At 52.8% G+C, this 22,868-nt stretch overlaps 5 protein-coding genes across 5 annotated transcripts; 4 read left to right on the top strand and 1 right to left on the bottom strand.

Annotated features, from left to right (window-relative positions):
• Positions 1-7,814: 7,814 nt before the first annotated feature.
• Positions 7,815-10,252, top strand: POX_a01271 (Meiosis induction protein kinase IME2/SME1; the record flags this gene model as incomplete). Its single annotated transcript, XM_050110200.1, has 2 exons — positions 7,815-7,979; positions 8,123-10,252. 2 exons carry the CDS (start codon positions 7,815-7,817, stop codon positions 10,250-10,252), a joined length of 2,295 nt encoding a protein of 764 aa, XP_049973968.1.
• Positions 10,253-12,358: 2,106 nt separating this feature from the next.
• Positions 12,359-13,596, top strand: POX_a01270 (uncharacterized protein; the record flags this gene model as incomplete). The annotated part of the gene is made up of 2 exons (XM_050110199.1): positions 12,359-12,889; positions 12,991-13,596. 2 exons carry the CDS (start codon positions 12,359-12,361, stop codon positions 13,594-13,596), a joined length of 1,137 nt encoding a protein of 378 aa, XP_049973967.1.
• Positions 13,597-13,923: 327 nt separating this feature from the next.
• On the bottom strand, positions 13,924-14,953 carry POX_a01269 (uncharacterized protein; the record flags this gene model as incomplete). Its single annotated transcript, XM_050110198.1, has 3 exons — positions 13,924-14,340; positions 14,541-14,796; positions 14,838-14,953. The coding sequence occupies 3 exons, from the start codon at positions 14,951-14,953 to the stop codon at positions 13,924-13,926; spliced, it is 789 nt and encodes a 262-aa protein (XP_049973966.1).
• Positions 14,954-17,066: 2,113 nt separating this feature from the next.
• On the top strand, positions 17,067-17,750 carry POX_a01268 (Cytochrome c; the record flags this gene model as incomplete). The annotated part of the gene is made up of 4 exons (XM_050110197.1): positions 17,067-17,163; positions 17,261-17,451; positions 17,546-17,640; positions 17,726-17,750. 4 exons carry the CDS (start codon positions 17,067-17,069, stop codon positions 17,748-17,750), a joined length of 408 nt encoding a protein of 135 aa, XP_049973965.1.
• A 1,649-nt stretch (positions 17,751-19,399) lies between these two features.
• POX_a01267 (uncharacterized protein) lies at positions 19,400-21,408 on the top strand (the record flags this gene model as incomplete). The annotated part of the gene is made up of 2 exons (XM_050110196.1): positions 19,400-19,994; positions 20,099-21,408. The coding sequence occupies 2 exons, from the start codon at positions 19,400-19,402 to the stop codon at positions 21,406-21,408; spliced, it is 1,905 nt and encodes a 634-aa protein (XP_049973964.1).
• Positions 21,409-22,868: the final 1,460 nt, after the last annotated feature.

The raw sequence follows: 22,868 nt of genomic DNA, 5'->3' as shown, positions 1-22,868 counted from the left end.
GCGGTGTGGACCATGAAATCTGGTCTTCGTCCTTTCCAGTGCAAAGCGACTTTGGTGCAAGAGGACTGCGGACCGTGGTTCAGTGACCATTCGGTCGTTGGGTCGTCTCCATGTTCCCCCCGTCGGTACGGCCCTTGTAAGCCCGCCCGGAAAGGACCATGGACATGGAAAACATGGGAACCTGGAAACCTGGACTATGCAGGTCAGTCTACTGTAATGCTGGATCGTTTGATCTCTCTCAAACAGGACCCCCCCCCCCGGGATACAGAATTCAATTGCCATTGGATCAAAAGCAAACAATCCATGTCAGTGTAATTTAAATCCCCGAGATGTGAGGGCGGCATTGTGTAACGCTGCCGCCCCGAACAACATCCCTTTACCCTGGACGAGAGACCGCTGTGCATCAAACGTAGGCTAACGCACATACCTATGAGTGGTCCTTAACCCTCGAATCCTAATCACAGTTTGAGAGCCCTAGCTTGGAGCCTCTGTGAGCAGTCCATTGGTTTCTCATGCACGCCCGGCCCGAATTTCTCTCTCATCTCGGTGGGCCAGAGCTTAGTGACAACGGTTGCCCCCAGGGTTCGTCCAAACTTCCCCGTCTGCCGCAACAAAAGCCCCGAACTTTAGCCTCTACCTCAGTACTTTGTAAGCACCGCCTCCCGGTGCAATTAGACATACATACCCATTGACATGTTATCCTTGGGTCTCTCTATCCAATCCCCCGGGTAAGATGACACGTACTCTGATCGATGTGATATCACTTCTGGAGCGATGCACCTTCCCTGTACGACACTTTAAAAATTGTACCTTTATCCATGACAGTCATACCGTCATCAATGTGTCTGTAAACCAGTTGGTAAGCGGATCCCGTCACCATACAGGATGACAGGTGGAATCAAAAAGAGACCCCCAATTTTCCATTGATCAACTTGCGGTCGCCACCTTCGGCCGAACCAATGGAAATTGATATAACGGATATTGCAAGCCGTCGATCCTCAGCTGGCCGAGACACCCTCGTACGGTGATGATGCATCTGTTTGATACTGTAGGAATACTCGCAGAGCATCACAGAGAGACATGCAGCCAGTCCTGACTCATGAATCAAGCTCTTCCAGGAGAGGTTCCATCGAAAGGCCACTAGTCTGTCCTCAAATCGGTGCCATGTGACCCGATCGACTGCAGGTATGGAGTAAATAGAGAGACATGTATGCATAATGATCGACCATCAAACCAGCCCTTGGGATGAAAAGAGTCTCCAGGAATATTTCTATTGGAGTGCCTTTTTAAAGTGGAGCTCGAGCTCGATCTTTCTCGGAGGCACTTTCATGGATTTGTGAGGTCGTACTCCAGGGAGCCTGTTTTGTACATACACAGTATTCCGGGCTGTAGATCAACAGATGTGATTGAGGTGACGCATTCAGCCCGTCCAGCTGGTTTGACATGGAATTGGCGCTGATGAGAAGTACCGCACGTACCCTGCACAAAGGCAATGACGATTAGCAGGTCCTTCTCGAGGCGTCATCTTCTCTGTGTCTCGAGTCCAGCCTCTTTAAATTATGGATATGCCAGAGTGACTGATGGACCAGACCGATAGGTCAGTGTTTGTATGGTTGCGAGTGGCTACTGGTTTGGAATCTATCCAAAATCCGTACCTTTGCATGGATGCCGACTATGGTCAACTCCCTGACTTGAGTGACGCAATTCAAGCGTGTGTCCGTCCATCACCGAAACGCATCAGTTATTCCGCGGACCATCCATATATTGGATCATTCTCAGGTGCCCGCATAGATATATGGACCCCCGTCGAAGTCATAGTAATCCGCTCAATCTCCTCGAATCAAATCCCATTACCACTACGGATGTAACCAGAGCTCAACAATCAGAGCCAGGACCCGCAACGAGCGGGTCATCACACGACTCAGCAGTGAACAACTAACTGTGTGCCTGGTGGAGAAGGATTGACAGAAACACGTGAGACCTTTGATCGGCGTCAAAATGGATTATCCATGGGGCTATTCGACGAGCCAGACGGGCTACTTGACTTTGGTGCGCCTGTGCGGCAGCAAGGTCGATCCCATCTCATTCGGAGCCCCAGCGAAGAATTCCAAACCCCGGACGATGATTGCATGATTTGGAGGAACTTTTTTGCCCACGGCCGTCCCTTTGAGTTATACTCTGCTGTTCCGAGAAAAAACCATTTTTGAAGCTTGGTCCTTGAAATTTGATTGACTGGTTTGAGATACGTTCATTTCCTAGGACGGACATGAAGCACGGCTTCATGCGCAAGGTGAATTGACCACCAAAGTCGACTCATCCAACTCTCATCTGGTTGACGGGCTTTGTCATCCGGAGGAGGTCACTACTACTAGTGACTTAGGGAGGGCTGGTAGGTAGAGAGAGAGAGAGAGAGAGAGAGAGAGAGAGAGAGAGAGAGAGAGAGAGAGAGAGAGAGAGAGCTAAGCTGGGTCAGCCGATGCAGTCAATGGAGCAATGCAGACACGGATACAGCGCCCAGATCCATGGTACTGCTCGGCTTAAGCTTACCGTCCCTTTAGGTCAATGCGAACGCGCCCGTCTAAACTCCCCCCCCTCAAACCTAATCCCATCATGTAGCACGTCTGGATTAAAGAATTTTGATCCTGCAAGCCACGTCCATAAAGCAAGAGAATCCGAAAGCAAGATTTGTCTGCAGTTGAGATCTCGTCTGCCTCTGCCCGGGGGAGCAGAGAGAGAGAGAGGAGGGCAGGGGAAATCATTACTGTATCTCGAGGAAAACAAACTACCCAAAGTACGAAACATGGTATCCGACACGTCCGTGCCGAAAACAAGACACCTATACCAGGAATACACTCACGCGTAGCGGAATACAGGTCTTGACGGAGACTCTTCGTCTCCATCTGTACCTAAAAAGAATGAACGGAAAAAGAAAACAAAAGCAAGAAAAAAAACAAGGAGATGTACTGAGCCCTCGAAAATACGAATGAGAAAGTTTGCTGCAAAAATATGATCATCTTGGGGTGAACTCCCAAAGTCTCAGAGCGAACCTGTAAGCCGTAGAGAGACTGACGGATTCATTTTCCCCAGGGGCGTTACGCCCCAAGAAATGGGCTGGCGGGTCCAGACAAACGAAGATCCGGTGGCAAAGAGACGACTGGATGCCCGGTCAACGAGTGTCAACAGTCGCAACGATGGAGGCTGGTGAATCGGGGATCGCTGGGTTAAAAAAACAGTCGACTCGTAATATTGAGTTGCGGCCGACCCAACCTCTCGGGCTCATAAATGAGATGGTCGTATGGGATGATAATGACGATGACGACGATGATGATGACAACGACGGTGGAAGATGACTGCATGGAGGATGAAGGAGTCGTGTTCTAAAACAGAAAAAAAAAGAAATCAATATCGCTTGCTTGTTGTCTATCATGTCTCTCGAGCCAACCTGAGTCAAACATGACATAACGCGAGCGCGCTGCATAGGATCTTCCCTGTGGACTACTGGTGGTTGGACTACTGGTGGACACCTGGCACCAATGTACCCAGTACATGCATTCTACTCAGAACTGTAAGGGTATTGGAGGGAGGTCGGAAGGACCAAGTACAGTACCTCCTCCATGCGATCGATTGACCCCGCGGTGGTCGAGACCCTGTACGAAACTTTGAGGTGTCGGAAGTCGGAACGAGCCCCGAACGAACGGAGGTGCCATCGCAACACGGCGTGAGTCTCACCACCGACCCATTATGGAACTGGTGATGCCGCAAAGGTGTGCCTGATCAACCTTCATTTGTGATGTGTTGCTCTCCTCTCCCACGTCATGACTTTTTTTTTTCTGAATCATTCTGATTCTTGTTCTGGTTTCCTATCCAAGCTTGGGCAACACCGGTATCATTATCCAACATGTGCTCTGTGCGGTCATTCTTCATTCCGTCTGGCCGTGCGTCCTCTGATCAATCCGATTCAATCACAGCGCCAAAGGCCCACTGGGCGACCGCCTATTCAACGCATCTTTCTTTTCTCCGCGGAGGAAGAGGGGTTCCTGAGAAGAACAAGAGGCACTTGGAGTTCAGCCCAGCTCTATAATACTGGCTCCTCATTTTTTGCTTTTCAGGGCTCCCGTAATCATCCTCCTGTAGAGATCACATTCTACGCCAGTAACAAGGTCTCTTGAACTTGAGGAGGTCGAGAAGAGGGGGGAGGGGAGGGAAAAAGGTCCTCTGGTCTCATGGTCGGACCAATAGCTATCAAGTCCAACTTCTCGGGGCCACGACTGGAAGGTCGTCGCTGGCTGCGTGGGCGACCACGACCAGGCCGTCACGGTGAATGCCCAACCTCTCCGCCTTCCTCCGGTAATTCAGGTGAATTAGGCGCTTGGGCGTGCAGACGCCGTGAGAGCTTTGCTGGCACGGCAGGTGATGGGAAGACCGCTCTTTGCGAAACCACTCGCTGCCTCCCATTTGTACCGCACTTGGATCAGTTGATCATGATTCACAGGAGGCGTCCAAAGAGAATGAGCAGTGATGGATTCAATTTAATCAGGCTCGCTGTTGGAATCTCCATACATATGTACCTCTCAACACGGGTTTGGCCAGATCCTTGCGCAGGATGTTAGGAGGTGTATCGTGTCGAACGAGGATACCACGACGGGAGCTATCCAGTGGCCCTCCCCCCATCCATCCACACTGTATCGAGTCGTCGGCAGTGTACTACAGTTCACCACAGCCCTGGTGACCCCCCCCCCCCCCCCCCCCCCCCCCCGGTTGAGCCCGTTGTGCGTAGTAGTAGTCATCTTGATCCCTGTCTTGCCAAGTTGCTAGGAATCGTAGCGAGAGTGACAAGGTACGGGTCAGGATTTTCTTCCACGTCCCGTCCAGGATTTACTTTGATTGGATATCGGCATGAGTCCCAAAAAGCAGCGAGTGCGCCCACGACGAGGGAATCAAATGGTGTTGATTCAGAGGTGTGTCGAGACTCGACGAGTCAGCGCGCGCGGTCGGTCCATCTGCATCGATCAACGACGAATTAGTCACGCACGCGTGCAGCAGTAACGACAGTGAGCGCTGGGAAATATCTAATCCTTTCGTCGCTTGGCTACCTCTTGCTACTACTTCAGTAACCTACGCCCGACAGGACCGTTGAACCCTTGACGACTCGACGGCTGTAGTCACTACAAGTCCAGTAGAGTGGCGACTGTTTTAGTGAATCTCCAGGTCCCGTGTGTCGACGCAGTCTTGACCACTCTGGGGAAAGCCTCGACGGCATCTGTAATGATACAGTACTTGATTTACACAAGGAGGAGCTTACCGTCGCAGCCTGGGAGCTCAGGAAGAGTTGAAGATCCCGCTGATCGGACTCCTGTTCCTGACGTTGCGGTAAGATTGAAGTATTCAAACGGTACCAGGAACCCGCGAAATTCCGCCAAGTCCGTCCCATTGGATAGCGGGCGAGCCGTCCCGTTCCTGAAAATGTCGGCGTTGAGCACATGTCTTCATGCCCTGCCGTCGAGGTGAACGGGGGGACGATCTCAGCGCTTTCACTAGAGTATTCCTCACATTGGAAGTCAAGATGGACAACTGGACTAGTGTGTCATCTATTGTCCCACCGTTTCATTTGAAACCACCTCTCTCCCTGCTCATCGACGTCAAAGTCGAAACGGGAGATGTCGACTGAATCGCTGGTTGCTTCCCTTGGAGTGGGTCCAATCTGCCGATTCTGCACGGACCGAGGTCTTGATCACGTCTCTAACAGTACCATGCTGTACAGTACACTCACGTATTGTACAGCGCAGCGTGAATGGCACTATTACCATGTAATTACACCTCGATCACTGCTACTTTCGGCGTCCACAGGTTCAGTCCAGATGATTCCCTCTTCCTCTCCTCTCCCCCCCCCCACTTTCCCCTTTCCGGTGCACATGGCAGGAGAGTTCTCGGAGGCGCAAGGCTCCCAAAAGAGAAAATGCAAAATAAATCAAAGACATAATTTGGGACTTTCCGGACCAGATCGCACTGGAAATGGATGTCCCACGATTTGATCCTCTTTAGAATCTGTGTGTCTTTTATTTCTTTTTTTCCCCTTCATTAAATTATGTGCATCCGCGTTTGATTGGCTGCCACTAAAGGGTAAATCAGGCCATCTTTACGGTTGCTGTGACGGTCATGATGGGCTCGGTTCTCTCCTTCTGAGAGGAATGGCCTCGACGCTGTATGGTACATGCGGTAGGCAACGTCTGTCCAGCCTGGAGGGAACTGAAAACCACATCTATCCTCCCGTGGACCTTTGACAGGTGGTCATAGTCAAAGGAAACATCTAGGAAGAAATCAAAAGAAGAGAACGAGGTAAAAAAGGGGGGGAAACAAGAGAGGCAAAAACAAAAAAAAAGGGGGGGGGGGGGAATTGGAAAAACAGAGTTGCCATTCACCACTCTAGTCAGAAAATGAGGTCTTCACTGAGTCTCCCCACGAGTGGACTGATCTGCGTCTTGATGAACGGGGAAATTCATTTCCCGGCTCTGCGGCCCCGTCCGAGAGGGAGGACCGAAGGAGCAGTACCATCAGCAGCGATGGAGGATACTTTGGACGGACTGGCAACGTTGCCCACGAACCCACGGCTCTTAACTTCAAACTCTTCGGGAAGGACCCAAGGGCCCAAAGGGAGGCAAAAAAAAGGCAAAAGCTGTCAGCGACTCCGTGCGTCAGGGGCTCGGATGGGGCCTCGACTCGGCCCCTGGTCGCCCTCCGTTTGGGCTCCCCATTCGAATCTTCGTGTCCGATCATGAGCAGCTTCGGAAGGTCCAGGAAGAGGAGGTGACGACTGATCCCCATGCATAGTCATAATATACGATTGATATCAATTTCCCATCGCGTCTCTAGTAGCTCATAGCGAGGGACCTCAGGATCACATGCACTTTGGAGACAAGCGGTAGTTAGCCAGAGAGTATGATCCTCTCTAGACTCGAGTCGCTGGTCTACGTATCACCCGCTCCAGCCGACAGGGCAGATAGAGAGACATCGACTCTGGGAGGGCGACGGTCCAAGTCATTTTTGGGATCGAGAGTCCTTCGTTTCCGGGCCCCTCCTCGACGCTTGAAAGTTGGTCCGTCATGGAAGGAGGAGTCGTTCTCTCATTCGCGTTGCTGCTAGTCGTCTCTGGCCGTCTCGCTTCTCCCCCCAAACGGGTCGAACGGGTCTCCGGACCCTCTCCTATTCAGGCCTTTCTGTATTTCTGCATTTTCCATTTATTATTATCCCCCCCCATCACGCCCAGACTATAACGGGTCCCTTTTCGATGACTGATTCTTCCTGTCGAGTAGTCTTCGATTGCCCCCCCTCCTCCTAGCCCTCTTTCTCTTTTGCTCCAGTCCTCCTCTCGATCTTCCCCCTCCTACTTCCTTTCTCTCCCTATAAACCATACCACCACTACTGGCTACACCGACCAACTCCTCCGTCACTCCTTACATCCTGCTCTTCGACAATCACCCGCCACCTATAAACTCCCCTCCCGATTCAGCTCATGGGAGTCCGATTGCCTCCTTACTCATTCTCACATACCTCGATGCGCATCGGCCCCAATTGACTGCTTCCCCGAAGTATCGTGGGACTCCCCTCAGACCCTCCGCCCCCTCTAATGTACGGCTCTCTCCACCGCCCAACAACCCATCAAACCATGGAGACACCCTCCTCTGTGGTCTCCAAGACAAAAGAACGAGGCTTTCGGCATCGTTGCAGATTTGTTTATTATTGGCCAAGAACGCTAACATGGACATTATGAAGTTTTCTCCCCATCTGCTGGCAGATCATCAGAGATACCGACCACCATGACCGTCACATATGATGCCCCCGCTCGGGGAACTCACGCCTCCCTGGCGAGTTTAGAAGAACGATTTCAAGTCATGAAGGAAGTCGGCGATGGTAGCTTCGGTAGTGTCGCATTGGCTCGTGTCCGCACCGCCGGCGCTCACATCGCCCGAAGAGGAACGATGGTACGAACAAACAATCCACTCTCTCCGCACCGGCATCATCTCGACCGGGAACGCAGGTGATGAAGGGAAGAGCAAAAAAAGAAAAGAAAAGCGGGAACTATGAGTTGGCTGACCGTAAGGTTCTTTTGGGGGGAATTGTTTAGGTCGCGATCAAAACTATGAAGAAGACATTCGACTCACTAGGGCCATGTTTGGAACTTCGAGAAGTGATCTTCTTGCGAACATTGCCCGTTCATCCTCATCTCGTCCCCGCGCTCGACATCTTCCTCGACCCCCTGAGCCGCAAGCTCCACATCTGCATGGAATACATGGACGGCAACCTCTACCAATTAATGAAGGCCCGCGACCGCAAATACTTTGACGGCAAGCACGTGAAGAGTATTCTCTACCAGATCCTGTCCGGTCTCGATCACATCCACGCCCACCACTTCTTCCACCGCGACATCAAACCGGAGAACATTCTCGTGTCCAGTTCCACACCGGGCGACTCCGCCTTCAGTCGCTACTCCAACCTCGTGACGCCCCCTTCCTCCCCACCCACCTACATCGTGAAGATCGCCGATTTTGGCCTGGCCCGCGAGACTCACTCCAAGCAGCCCTACACCACCTATGTGTCGACGCGCTGGTATCGGGCCCCCGAGGTTCTCCTGCGGGCGGGCATCTACTCTGCCCCGGTAGACATGTGGGCGATCGGTGCCATGGCGGTCGAGATTGCCACCTTGAAGCCCCTCTTCCCGGGCGGCAACGAGGTCGATCAGGTCTGGCGAGTGTGTGAGATCATGGGGAGCCCGGGCAACTGGTACAGTAAGTCGGGCGCCAAGATTGGCGGCGGAGAATGGCGCGAGGGCTCCCGACTGGCTCACAAGCTGGGCTTCACCTTCCCCAAGATGGCGCCACACGCCATGGACACGGTGCTCCAGCAACCACAGTGGCCCGCCGCGCTCGCGGACTTTGTGACCTGGTGCTTGATGTGGGATCCCAAGAACCGTCCCACGTCCAGCCAGGCGCTGAGCCACGAATACTTTGCGGATGCGGTCGACCCGTTGCGCCCCAAGTCGTCCACCTCCTCGCGTCTGCTGGGCCGCAAGCCCTCCGACAGGAGCTTCAAGTCGCCCATCCTCACGCCCAGTGACTCGCCGACTCTTTCCTCCAAGCCGTCGTGGTTCCGTCGCTCATTGATTGGTCGGTCGGAGAGTCCCGCCCCGACTCTGGAAGACGAGAGTCCCGTGCGGCCTCCCGCCGTGTCCAACAACACGGTGCCGGATATTCAGCTGGCCAAGTCACGACCGGCCAACACCAAGCGAGCCACGTGGGCCAGCGGTGCTCCCATGCCCATTCTGCCCTCCATTCGCCCCGTCTCGCCTCTCTCCAACTCCGTGACGGCCCAGGCCAACGCGACCGTGGCTCATGGCGAGACCTCCCAGCCGTCCGAGAATGATCCCTCCAAGGTCAAGAAGATTGGCCGCCAGCTGTCTCTCAACTCCAACGGCAACCACTATACAGATGCGCACCGTCAAGAGGCAGAGCGTATTCTGAACGGATCGGGCAGTATCACGCCAACCACAAAGGAGAGCTTCTTCTCTCATTTGCGCAAGCGTGCGCGCCGTCTCTCGGGCCGTAACCAGGCGAACGCAACCCCGGAGGATGTGGAAGCAAACGCGGGCTGTATGCCTTGGTCCAATCGCTCATCCATGGCTCTGGATGGAGCCAACCCGAACGAGGGTAAGCCTCAATCGGACCTGAGCGAATTGGACAAGGCTCTTCAGAGTGTCAAGTATTCTCTGGACAGTTCTACCCTGGGCAACATCCCCGTGCACTTGACCAACACCTCCGACCACACCATCAAGCGCCAGTCGATGCCGACAAGCAACCCGGCTCCTATCTCAAGTCGCACCCGCCGGGCCCTCCAGATGACGAGCCACCCGGTCCATCGATATGAAACCCCGGAGGAGGAGGACGAGCTGCTCGATGAGGTCTTGCATTCCGCCAACACGGCTGCCAAGCGCCTTGCCCAGGCCCAGTCATTGAACTCTCACGCACCTGACCTGACTTACCGTCTGCTTGAAAACCACAACGCTCTCCCTAGCCCCTACCCCACGCCATCTCCCACCGCTGGAGCTGAAGGATATTTTGAGACTCCCATCAGACAGAGCATGGTCAAGCCTGACCATGGCAACTCCAACCGGCAGTGGCCCACTCCTCCTTACGAAGAGGCGGAGTGGAACAAGAAGGCGACTACTTTGCAATTCCCGTCCGGCTCCAACTACATCTAAAGCACTGCGCCTCCCTGAGGGTCTCGCCGACACTTACTCTTCCGACCCCCTCCTTGATCCCTTTCCCCGGTTCCTTCTCGCCATGTTCTTCACCCGGCTCGGGTGCAGAAAGGCACAAGGTACAACAAAAAAAAAACATTAAGACGTGACGTTGCACCACCAAGGGTTAACAACTACTACTTCCGGCGTCTCGGTCCTTCTTTCCGTTTCGGGGCGGTCATTCTTGTTTTCTCCCCTTCTTCGTCCTCGCGATTGAATATTTTCTGGGTTCGATTTCATCGTATTGGCGAGCATGGGTCACTGCGGTGCCCCCGATACCTGTGTTTTCTCTCTTCCACCCCCCTTTTTTTTCTTGTTGCGACTTTTCTTCATACCCCTCTTGTCTTTTTTTTCCTCATTTTCATTATAGATGGACTTGATCTCGCACTATATGCTGGGTTTTCCCTTCTTGTACCCCTCGATTGCCTCATGGATCAGTGGAGTTCTCTCGTTTTGTGGTCCTCGTTCGGCGTTGCACATACTCCATCTACTTTGGGTCGTCTTTCTCTTGCCTCCTTTTGATACCACCACGCGCGAGCCGCATTATATACCATCAACCTTCCCTTGTTCTCACCCCACCGTCAATTCCCTACATCGCATTTGCATATGGTTCTACCCTCTCTCGATCTCTCGCTGATTGCACATTCTCATTTTATTTCCTTGTGTCCATATTCTCCCTTGCTCTCTCTCTCTCTCTCTCTCTCTTGTATATTTCTCTCTTCCCATCCCGCTCCTGAAGGCTGTGTACCTTTCTTTCATCACACTTTCTTGACCCGTCGATTGCACATTCGCTATCTCTATATTTTGCTCTCATTCCAGATTGATCGATTTGGATTGAAAAAATCTTTCGTTCACTCATTACATTCGTGTATCATTTTACCACCTTTTCCGTTGGGGATTTGCCTCGACTGTCTGCGTCAGACTGGCTGGTATCCCGGTCTGATTGCGCTGATCTGTAATATATTTACTGCAGGATTCTATTTACATAATGCACATATCGATCTTTCCACAATACCCCGAAAATTTAGTCCTTCATATATCTCCTTGGTTCTTAACAAAATACCTACCTGTGAAGACCGGGCACTGCACCGAACAGATGGGTAGTCGAGGCCTTCACTCTACAGCCTGTATTGGCTCAAGTCGGATCAGTTTACCCTTCCACCACACTATCCTGCACCCAACACTCACGAGCTAGTTGCGTAGGCAGTTCTCAAGGATGAGAATTATTCAATCATACGTAGACTGGCGATTGGAATGAGCGGAATGGGCATCCTTTCCTACCAATAACTTCCGACACTGGAAGCAGGAGGGACATGCTAAGCGAAACATGACTCAGGTGTTTAGTCCCTGGATTCTTCCAGCTAACCTCAATGGGATCGACCCCCGGTACTACAGGTCCTGACCAGGTGATGGCTATGGTCTGTCAAGTTTACAAGCATCCATATGAGACCAAGTCACCGATATTTTCATCACACCCGTCTTAAGAGGGTGTCTAAGGAGCCGCATCGCAGTAAGCCGCACGATCAACGAACGGACACGTCAAGCTGACGATGTACGTGTGCAACGTCTGGATAGACAACTTCTTCATGCACTCGTCCACTAAGCATCAAGAGTCAGCTGCAATACTCGGCTCGGGTCTGTCGATCAACGAACCTGCATCTCCTTTAGTTTGTACTGCGGCCAATCGCCGGAGCAACGATGATCCGCAGCCGTCAAGATTTCCCAATTAAGCAGCTTCTGATCCAGTGGGCTTGACAGACATTTGATATCCAAAGTCAAGACAGTCTGCATACCCAATTCTACGAAGCTTCAAGTGCGACCGCGTGGGCTCATATCGAACCTTGCCTCTCTTTTCTCTTCTCCCCAGCAAAATTTGCATTCAGGTCCGCCGTTATACCTTGACGATTCTCCGCGCCCGCTGCGAACGCAGTCCAGAGAAGACTCCGCACGAGAAGAAACCGCAGCTTGGCTTGCAGCGGCTTTTTTTTCTTTGCTCTTGGAAGTAATTCGGCGACTTTTCTACCTATCTGATTTCGTTCAAGATACGCACACATCTTGTTCACGACCATGTCCAACCAAAGACAGGCCTCTTCGGCCTCGCAAGTGCCTCACATCTCGCCCGCAGAACTTTCCTACCTCTACACCTCTCTCTCGCTCCCCAAGACACCCATCCGCCCCGATGGTCGATCACCCACACAGTTCCGGCCATTGACGGCTGAAACCAACATTCTGCCCGGCACAAACGGCAGTGCGCGCATCGGATTCGCAGACGGAACCCAAGCCATCGTCGGTGTCAAGGCCGAGGTCGAAAAGACCATCTTGGCGAATGAGACGCTCGCGCGGAGCGATCGCGGCGCGGGCCCAGAACTGGCAGATCAGGAAGGGTCTGCTGCGGTCGGTGGTCATGGATCATGGGTGCAGATGTCGATTGAGATTCCGGGATTCCGGGATGATGATGCGTTGCCGGTTTTCCTGTCGGAAATGTTGAGGGAGAGTTTGGTCGGTGCGGTGGGGACGGATGAGACGAGTGATATGACCGGTGGGTTGAAGGGACGATTGGTGATCAATAAACGGTGGCATTGGCGCTTGTACATTGATGTGAGTGTTGCGAGGGAGCTTGCGCTGGAAAGATCCAGCGTACCAGCGAGTTCGTTCGTTCTGTTTTTTTTCCCTTTGCTAATCAACCCTCGAAACAATAGGTCCTGCTTCTTTCACAACCTCTGGCATATCCTCTCCCACTCTTGTCGCTCACCACACATCTCGCGCTGTTGTCTACGAAACTGCCTAAATTAAAGTCGCAGGGTGAAGAAGATCCGTTTTTCGACGACGATTGGGCTGTCGCCGAATATCTCTATCCTCGCGCCTCGCCTTCCTCTCAATCGTCCCTCGTCCGACCACCCGTCACTCTGCTCGTCATTTCCGTCGGCGAGAATATCATTTTTGACCCGAACCGAGAGGAAATCGCCGTGGCGGACGCGGTGCTGGCGATTTCCATCACGCGCGACACGCAGGCGGGTAATCTGCGACTCCTCTCGATTCGCACCGTCGATCCACCTTCTCGGTTGACTCAGCCCGGTGTGCCCAACTCGGAGAATGTGAACATGCTGGGCGCAGTTGCACCGACGGATGATATTGCCGTGTTGAATCCGGCTACGGGCGAAGAGGAAGTGCCGGGCGTGTGGCGCCCTCGACGAGGAGGTGTCAAGCGGAGTGTGATTTCGGAGATGGTCAAGACAGTATTGAAGAAGGGGGGCGTTGGTGAGGAGGTTCTGGAGGGACTGGAAGGGGTGGAGATTTCATCATAAAAAGAAGATTATGCCCCCCCCCCCTCTCTCTCTCTCTCTGCTTTGGGTATTTTGTTGATCAAATAAAAAGAGATTTATGTATCTGTTGGATCGAAAAGTCTCGCTCAATGCATACTAGTACTATTCTAGGAGTACAAGTGAAAAATACAACCACCTTGATAAGACATGATCCTCAGTAGCTCTCTGGTTCTTGCGCGAACTGGCCCCCTTCAATAGATCATTCGTAACGTCAAATTACATACTCGACCGGCGGCCTCTCAAAGCAACAACACCCAAAGGCACCCGCCCCCAGCCCCACAGGCAAGTTCCTCAAGTGCACCAAACCTCTCACCAAATCCCAAGCCACTTCTTCACAGGCTTCTTCTTGCCCTCCCAATCCACAAACTCCTCGGCCGCCACTGCAGCTCCCGTCGCCCCATCGCTGGCGACAGACGCCACGGCATCCGCCGCAACGGGAGACTGCACATCACTTCCCTCTGCGTCCTTCTTCTCCGGGGCCTCCTCCAAGCCATGCGCAATCCGGTATTGTCTACGCTTCTCTGCGTCTTCGACGCGGCGGTGACGTTGCTCACGGACCCGCATGGACTCGTGCTGAACATGCATACGGTAGACGTGCATGGCCTGGGAGATGGTGTCGATGGGATGAGTGAAGAGGTCGGACCAGGAAGGGAGGAGGTGGGCAAATGGAGATGTTGCTTTGAAGTTGGTGGTGAATGTGAAGGTTGCGAGAGATGTGAGAATACCCTGTTTCGAGAGAGAGAGAATGAGTGTTAGTTACTATTGCACCATGCATAGTAGTTCGATTTGCTGCGCTCTCAACGAGGCGAGTCAAGCTGAAAACCGACGAGCCAGACTTTCTCCTTTTTTTAGCGGGCAAAAAAAGGACTTGTTCTCGTATTTGTTTGTTTTTGTTTTTGGGAAAGGCGTCCGTTGTATTCTCTTACCATGGCAATCCAAACATGAATCCACCGCGACGTCAAAAATTTAAACATCACCGTTCCCTCTGGAGGGAACATATTCGGATACTGCTTCTTATTCTGCGCCTCGCGCTCCTCCGCAGTCAAGGCCCGGCCATAATTCACCGGTTGACCGGCCGGTGTGGTGCGGATCGGAGTGACGAGACGCTGCGGGTGTGACGGGGTCGAAACTTGTCTGGTTGCGAGAGGATACGCGATTTGTCGGTGACTCTCTTGGGTCTCGCTGCGAGTCGGTGGGACTCGGAGAAGCAACGACGGGTGGACAGGCCCAGTGTCGGGTTAGACGCCTGCTGCTGTGTTGTTTGTTGAAGGGTGCGGAGAGTTCTGGCTGTTGGGAGGCCTCGAGGGAGGAGAAACGGGGGGATCGGCGCTGGATACATGTTGGATGGATCCCGAGTATTTTATACTGCTTTGTGGACTTTGAAAAACACTTTTTCCCTCTCACACCCACAGGCTCTCTATCTCCAATGGATTGGGAGGCTTGCGCGGACGATGGAGTCTGCTGAAGCATCTCTCGGCGGGCGGGATATTTTCCGGGTCACGTGATATAGAAATAGGTCCGCGGCGGGTCTCTAGATGGGGGGCGTCCGAGGCGTCTCGAATCAGTAAGGCTATGATGTAGATTGGGCATTGTGGTACAGTCAACCTTCAGCCGATTTCACTGCGCTTCAAAATCACTTATTTTCGGGGAAAAAGAAAATAAAAAACAGAGCACTGTTCTAGAGTCGGGGGCATGGTGGAGACTCGTGCTGAATAACAATTAGCCTGTGAATGGCCATGGTGGACCGGCGGCTGTCAATCGACCTCAATCGCGCACTCGATCTTGGTTGCTAGATCTGCAAGGTCCGATCGAGATGTGGTCGCTACTTCGAATCATGTTCGGGGCTCGACTCGAGCTTTGAGATATTCCAAAGTGTTTATAACTAGGGTTCCGAAGTCTACCGACCTCCGTGCTGCCCGTATTTGGATGACTCCCATAGACTGTGTATATGCACAATAGGCTTTCGAGTGTCTTTTTTCTAGTACTGAACGTCTGGCATAACTATAAACCAATGACTAAGTTGGTTCACACGCCGAAGAGGGAGGCCAGCCAGCAGCAAGAGCATTGCATCTGTGGCAAAAGAATTCTTCTTGGCCTGAATAGTGTCAGCATAATCTTCCAGTTCTCAACCCAATTGGTAGGGCTTGAATCAGGACTCTGAGCCACTGTCAAGGTGACCCAGTTGATTGATGTTGTCGGCCGAGTAGATCTACGATCCGATCGTTTGGGCGGCAAATAAAGATCGATGCGCCTCAACTGACGTGACTTGACTCTGGGGTCACCTCGTGTGTGATCCTGCAGGGAATGTGCTAGTGAGCATCATTGCCTGGATATACGTGGTTGAACTCTCCCGAAGGCCAAATAACAAGGTTCAGAGATCTTTGGTAGGACCGCCAGGGGAAAATCGATCCCAGCATGAGATCATCGCATTCGTATGCATGTCTGCACGCTTGCGGCTCTTGGACTTTGACGTGAGAGACATGTAGGCGGGTCTCATTGTGGTCGAGAATTACCAGCAAGAATCACTAGTGGAAGATGCACATGAAAGGTATCATGAAGCTTTCTTAGAGCTCCAGGTCCTCATGCGCTAACGAGTCGACCCTTGAATAAGATGGTCGTTGAATCTCCGGCCAAGGCGCTAAAACGGGAAGAGGATGATGACGAAGGTCTCTCAGCCTTTCACCGAGCAGAACCCGGTTGCGCCCGTCCCGGCAGCGGACAAGTGAAATACCCCGACGCTGATTGGTGCAGCCGTGGGCCGATGCAATCACGGGAATTGCGCTGGGTGGCCTGGGGCGCCCGGTACAAATAGGCGGAAAAAGTTGGAAAATCTTGCTCTCTCTCTTTCTTTTGAACCAACTGTACAGTCTTGACGACGTTCACTTCATCTTCACTTCCTTTTCTCACACCACCCTTCCACTTCCACACACACCCTCATTCACAATGGGCAAGGACGCTGGTTTCACTCCCGGTACGTATCCATTCTTCCTTTTCCACTGCCCTTGCTCTCTGAGGTTCTGGCTGCGCGTCTTGCATGCGTGAGCAGGGCTGTCGAGTGAATTGAGATCATCTGGGATGCGAGTGCGAGACAAGTATCTGGAATTGCATCGATCATTGTGAAAACTGCAAGCGACAGCGACAATGGCGTGAGAGGCAGACAGAGGATGGCCTATTGAAGAGTTGCTCGGCCTTCTTCAATGGACGCTCTTCTATCTCCTTCAAGTTGGCAAGGCACCACGACATCGCGGCGACATCATCATCGCATCGACAATCTCCCTTGTCCAGTTTCGGAACCGTGTGTGCATGCCGCATCATCCCCTCTCATGATTCCCACGCCTCGCGCCGCCTTGCTCTTTCAATCGCATCCTCCATTCACTTGATCCTCACTCGTGTGTTCATCTCATCGACGGTCTTGATTCACTCCCCACCTCAGACCCTGCTGCTCTTTCAGGATGGATTGGGAAGGCCTGGTGCTCTCGACGATTCTCCGCGAGGAGACTCGGCACCGGGAGAACCACTCCCATCCTGACACTGACACTCCACGTCAGGGTGAGCCACATGCGCTCATGGCACATTGCTCTGCAGCCAGGATTACCTTTTGTAATTTGTCCCAAGTCTCGACTGCTAACGAGTCTTTTCACTCTAGGTGACGCTGAGAAGGGCGCCAAGCTCTTCCAGACCCGCTGCGCTCAGTGCCACACTGTCGAAGCTGGTGGTGCCAACAAGGTCGGCCCCAACTTGCACGGTCTGTTCGGCCGCAAGACCGGCTCCGTCGAGGGCTTCGCCTACACCGATGCCAACAAGCAGGCTGATGTGACCTGGGACGAGAAGACTCTGGTCAGTCCCCAAACACCCGCATCCTACCAACAATCATTACCATCGCCGCCACCATGCACAGTCCCACTAACCAGAATCCTTCCGTCTTCTACAGTACCCCTACCTCGAGAACCCCAAGAAGTACATCCCTGGTACCAAGATGGCCTTCGGCGGTCTCAAGAAGGCCAAGGAGCGCAACGACCTCATCACGTTAGTATCTCCCGTCAGGTGTTATCAATGGTACACTTGTCCATGTCAACTTGCAGCACATGCTAACTTTTTTCGTCCCCTCCAGCTACCTGAAGGAGTCCACTGCTTAAATGACCTTGATGTATCATTAATTCTCCTTTTCCCCTCGGCCTTTTGTTTCTGTCCTCCTCCACACATTGCGTCTTTTGGCATACACATAGACGTTTCGGGGTTGGTTTTGGCGCCGTGGACTCATTGTTCTGGGTCTTTTGAGGAATTGGACCATGTAATATTATTTTTGAGACTATGCAATGGTTGACCCAAAATAGACTTCAAATCCACTTCTCTTCTCTGTGTCATATGTCGATACTCTTTCGGTCTCCCGCTCTCGCTCTCTTCCATTTTCTTTTCTTTTCTTCTTTTTCTCCCTTCTTCTCTCATCCTCCTCATCTCCCGCTCCGCACCCGATTCATTGCTTCCATTTGCAGTTCCCGTTGGTGCAAATTTTCCAAGCTTTGCCAGTAGCGCCGATCACTGCGTGGCATTGCGCATCCGGTGCAGGAACTGCCTAGGACTGATGGAGAGCCGCCACGGGGGGCATGGTTCGCGTGGATCATGATCCGATCCCCCAGGGGTGCCCCCAGTCCGACTGGTTGACTGGAGTGGACCAGAACAGAGTGCCGGGGGCCCAGAGGATAGACCTTGCCCATCGCGATCTTGTACAGCCTGCAGGATGACTAGGCATGATTCCACTACGATCCCGTTCAAAGGGCCCCTCTCATAATCGATGCTCCGATCTACCTGCATATCTTGACGATGGAAGGGGGCGAATGATCGTCGTGGATGATCGTTGCGGATGCTTTGTCCGCGCTGACGAGCGCGTTGCAAGAAGGGGGGAAGTTCGTCGGGCGCCAATGGCGGTCAGCCATTACCCCAGACAAGTACCCATCGAGTCCCACTCCCCGCAGGTGGACCGCAAAAAGATACCTCATCGCAACCTCTGTCTGGCCGACGAATGTGATCCATCAGGCAACTGGAGGATCGTCTCACTCACGACCTCAAACCGTCCTGGCTGCATCCCCCTCTCGCTGCTGGACGGTAGCAGTCCGATTGATTGGTCCAGCCTCCTGATGGAAGGGTGAGGAGGAGTACCCTCGACTCCCGCATTGCTGGTCGAGGCGTTGCCCTTTCTTCTTCCTCTCGCCTCTCCAGGTTGGGCTGTGAACCTTTTTGTGGAATCAAGAACCGTTCCTGAGCCAGAAACCAAGATCCCCAGAAACGTACCCCCTCTCCACAGACGAAACTCGTGGTCAAAGGGATTCCGTGTCAAACAGAGCGCTTATCTATTGTGAAGGAATATATCGCATACGCGGACTGCTCTTCGGGTCCCCAACTAGAGTCTATTTCTTATCGTATCGCTATCTGATCGATCGCATCGCATTCGGGCGCGCGGGGTTGATTTGCCTCCCAACCATCTTGCGTCTTTCGGCCAGAACCAGCTTCACAACACTCATCGGGTATCCGTGTCTAGCGCTTGAGATTTGCTTCTCTGGAGTAAGCGCGATCACTAACCAGCTGGCATCTTACCTCCCTCGGCAGCGCTTTCGTCCACCTTGCCACCGTCTTCTTCAGGCGCAAGCCCTGTTGCGACCGCAGATATCCCTTGCGAGGGACCCATACACACAACCATAGCCGCTGCGCGTCGTCGCCTTCACGTCGACAGGAAGGAATCGCAAGAGCCATCGCACTGACGTGTCTACACCGACATACGCCGTCCGCCATGCTGGACGAGCTCGACAACGTTTTTGACGATCATCCGTCTCTGGATGCCTCGTTGGAGGATTTTGAGAATAACAGCAATGCGCACCGTTCCCCGCTCTTTGGTCTCCCGTCACAGCACTCTGGGTTTCGCTCAGAAGAGTCCGACGGCGAGCTTGATGATCCTACGCCCGGTGAAAGATGGTCACCACCAGGTTTGCACCAGCGCGACTTCAACCAAGGTAGCAGCGGTTGGTACCGCCACCAGCCCTACGCGCCCAATACACATCATCCGACAGGTCGGTTGGAACTCAAGCCCACCGTCGGGGTAAGCCTGTCGCCCTCGTTGTCGCGGGAAGCGAGTCCTCAGTATGAAGATGCCCTGGAAGTCAGATCAAGGCTCAAGTCCCACGACGATGGCGACGTCGCCCTTGCAGCCAATGTCCCCTTGCCCAATAGTGCAGAAACTCCACAGGCCGGACGGTCTCCCAGTCCTATCCCCGCGCCGGCATCAGCACCGGGTCCAGGTCGCCCAGAATGCATCGGTGCCGAGGAAGACGGAACCAAGCCCGGGACCGGCGCCGGGACTCGGCCTGGAGCAGAGAATTTGAGTAACTGTACGCATTGTCTCGAATCTTTCATGACTCTTGACTGTCGCACATGGAACAAACCAACACTAACGTCTTGTCGCATGGCTGTCTTGAAGACATCCGTTTCGCAGTGCGCGCAGAGGTCCAACATCGCGAACCTATTGCCGCCATCTTTGGCTACTTGCGCGGCAAGTTGGATAAGATCACGAGCTCCAAGTCCAATACTACCCTGTCCATCATAATCCTCTTGTTCTCCGTCGCATTCATGCGCGCCTTGTTTCTTCCGGGGTTGCCCCAAGCGATCCCGGACTTGGTAAAGCTTTCGGGATTTGCGCGCTCCTTTGAGCCCCTCATCTATTACTCCGAGAACGGGGTCCAGCAAATAGGTACCTTGCAGGAGACCGGGGTGGCCGTGTGGGATCTGAGCGAATCTGTGCGAGGCACCAACATGACCAGCGCGCCCATCATCGTCCGGCAGCTGGATGAACTGTCCGACTCTTTGAAATCGCTCTCGCTGGAGCTGACGCGCTTCTTTGCTAATGTGGACTCCGACGTCGATTCGATCCTGATTGTGATGGATTGGGCGAAGCGCGAGCTGGAAACCCTGTCGGCGCAACCCCCCAGCTCCCTGCCCACGATCATGTTTGACAACTTGCACAACATGCTGTCCCGTCTGGGTGCTCTTGAACAAGCGATCGAGATTTCCGACGGCAGCAGCTCTACATCTTCGACCAAAACGACTGCTCTGGGTCACGTCGTGATGGCTCTATTTGGTCCTACATCCGCCCAACGCACGCGCGCCACCCTTACTCGCACCTTTACCGAATTTCTCTCCGTTCTGGAAGAGTCCATCAACAGTGAACTCACCCATTCCACGGCACTCTTTGCCCTCTTCGAGTCGATCGACCGCCAATTTCTGAACCTGCAGCGCACCGTGGTCCGAGAATCCGACGCCCAAGAGCGTGCCGAGGGCGAAATGCTCAGTTCGCTCTGGACTCGCGTGCTGGGTCCCAACGCGGCTGCCGTCCGCAAGTACGACAAGAATAAGAAACTTCTCGCCAACGTGCGCAGTCGCACCGTCGCCAACAAGCATCTGCTCGTGGATCACCGTGGTCGTCTCCTGACGCTCAAGGTCAACCTGGAAACCCTGCGTCGGAAGCTAGTCAGCCCTCTTGTGCGCCGCAACGACTCGGTCAGCTTCTCGGGCATCGAGGGTGCGTCTGTGTCTGCGACATCTGCGGCCTCGGGCCGTCTGCTGGGTCCCGTCGAGGCTGTCATCGACGGCCAGATCAAGGGGCTTGAGGGCACCTATGATTATCTCCGATCTGTGCGAGAGCGCCAAAAGGCCAAACTGATGGAATTGGTCTACGGCGCTGGTCGGAAACCCTCTTCCCCATTTCTAGGGGGAGGTGATACACAGGAGGACGGCACAGAAGGGTGATTTCGTTGGTATAATCACTCTAAATTCTCATTCTTTCCTGTGCTGGTCCACACCTGTATACGCTACACACTATCTACTTTTTTTTTCCCCTCTCTCTCTCTCTCTCTGTGTGTGTGTGTTTGTTAACTCTCTTCTGTCATGTCGCATCGGATATGGTGTCATCTTGACTTGATTTTGCTTCCCCCGCTGACTACTGTTTCACTCCCATCTCACTTCTCAATTCAAAGGGTCGATCTTCCTTGGCGTTTTGGCACGGACCGGATTGGATCGACGAGAGGGCGGGGAAATGCGGAAGAGGTTGAGGCTCAACCTAAGGGGGGACTTTAGGACGGGGAGAATATGGCGTTCTATGTCCTTTATCTTTCTTCTCTTTGCTTTGTTTTTTCCCCCTTTCCATTTTTATGCTTTTGCTTTGTCTCAATCCACCACTTCACCTTGCTCCAAATGCCAGGTGGCTTCTGATTACTCTTTCTCTACCGGTCTTGGCCTCGATCCTTGATCTGTTGGGCGCATTTGGACTGGCGAACAGGCAGGAAATGAACGAGGGGTTTCTTTGCAAGACAAAGCGCATCATTAGAGAGATCATCTGTGGCGGGGTACATGTTTGTCTCGTGAAATGCTACTCTATTTTTCTTTTTTCTTTGTCCTATCTTTTGTCCTCTTAGGCATCATAAATCGAGCTGGACTAGGTTAGGCTAGAACTTCTCTCCTTATTGAAAATGGGAAGTGTAACGATCCCATTGTGGGTTTGACTCATTCAACCGGGAAGAGCATTTGTAAGTACCTGGACCGATTTTCCATGATATCGGACAGGCACTGATAGGATCAAAGAAAAGAACTCGTGGATAGAAGAGTCATGGACGGGATGAGGACAATCTCTTTAACTGGACGGGACGGGGAGTTAATGAGGACTTGGACTAGGGTAAGGAACTACATGCCTACGGGACTTGACGACGATCCTGGCTTGTCATGTTCGTTGACCCTGGTTAGGTGGGGAGAGGTTTCAATTTAGGTCCTACATGTGTGTATCTCTACTGTGAGATCGGAATGGAGGTGGAGTAAATCAAAAGATACCTTTTTTTTTCTATCCAGAGCACTTGGCATTCATAGCGGAAAGATTTCTACTTGGGTGGTTGTTTGGCACACTCGGCGCCACGAGGGTGTTTGGGTAGGTTGTGCACGACTTTGTCCTACCGGGTTTGAACTCACTGCTTCTAAGTTGCTTTCTTTCAAGAGGCTACGTATAGTCGACTTGTTCAAGTAAGGGATTTGTTTGTTTTCTTACTGTCTTTGAGGAATCTGTGTAGCCTGAATAGTGCAATGGTTTGAACGTGAACATGAAAATCATTCGGAGATGCAATCGCGAGATCGACGGTTCTTTTCTTTCATTTTCTATTTTCTCTAGTGGAATGTCAAGCCTACATCGAATGACCGCACTCGAATAATCTTGACCTGAGACA

The sequence above is a fragment of the Penicillium oxalicum genome, chromosome I (genome assembly GCF_001723175.1).
Source record: "Penicillium oxalicum strain HP7-1 chromosome I, whole genome shotgun sequence".
In the NCBI taxonomy this organism is placed as follows: Eukaryota; Fungi; Ascomycota; class Eurotiomycetes; order Eurotiales; family Aspergillaceae; genus Penicillium; species Penicillium oxalicum.
The sequence above is the reverse complement of the archived record's forward strand: the minus strand, read 5'-3'. Positions and strand labels throughout refer to the sequence as shown.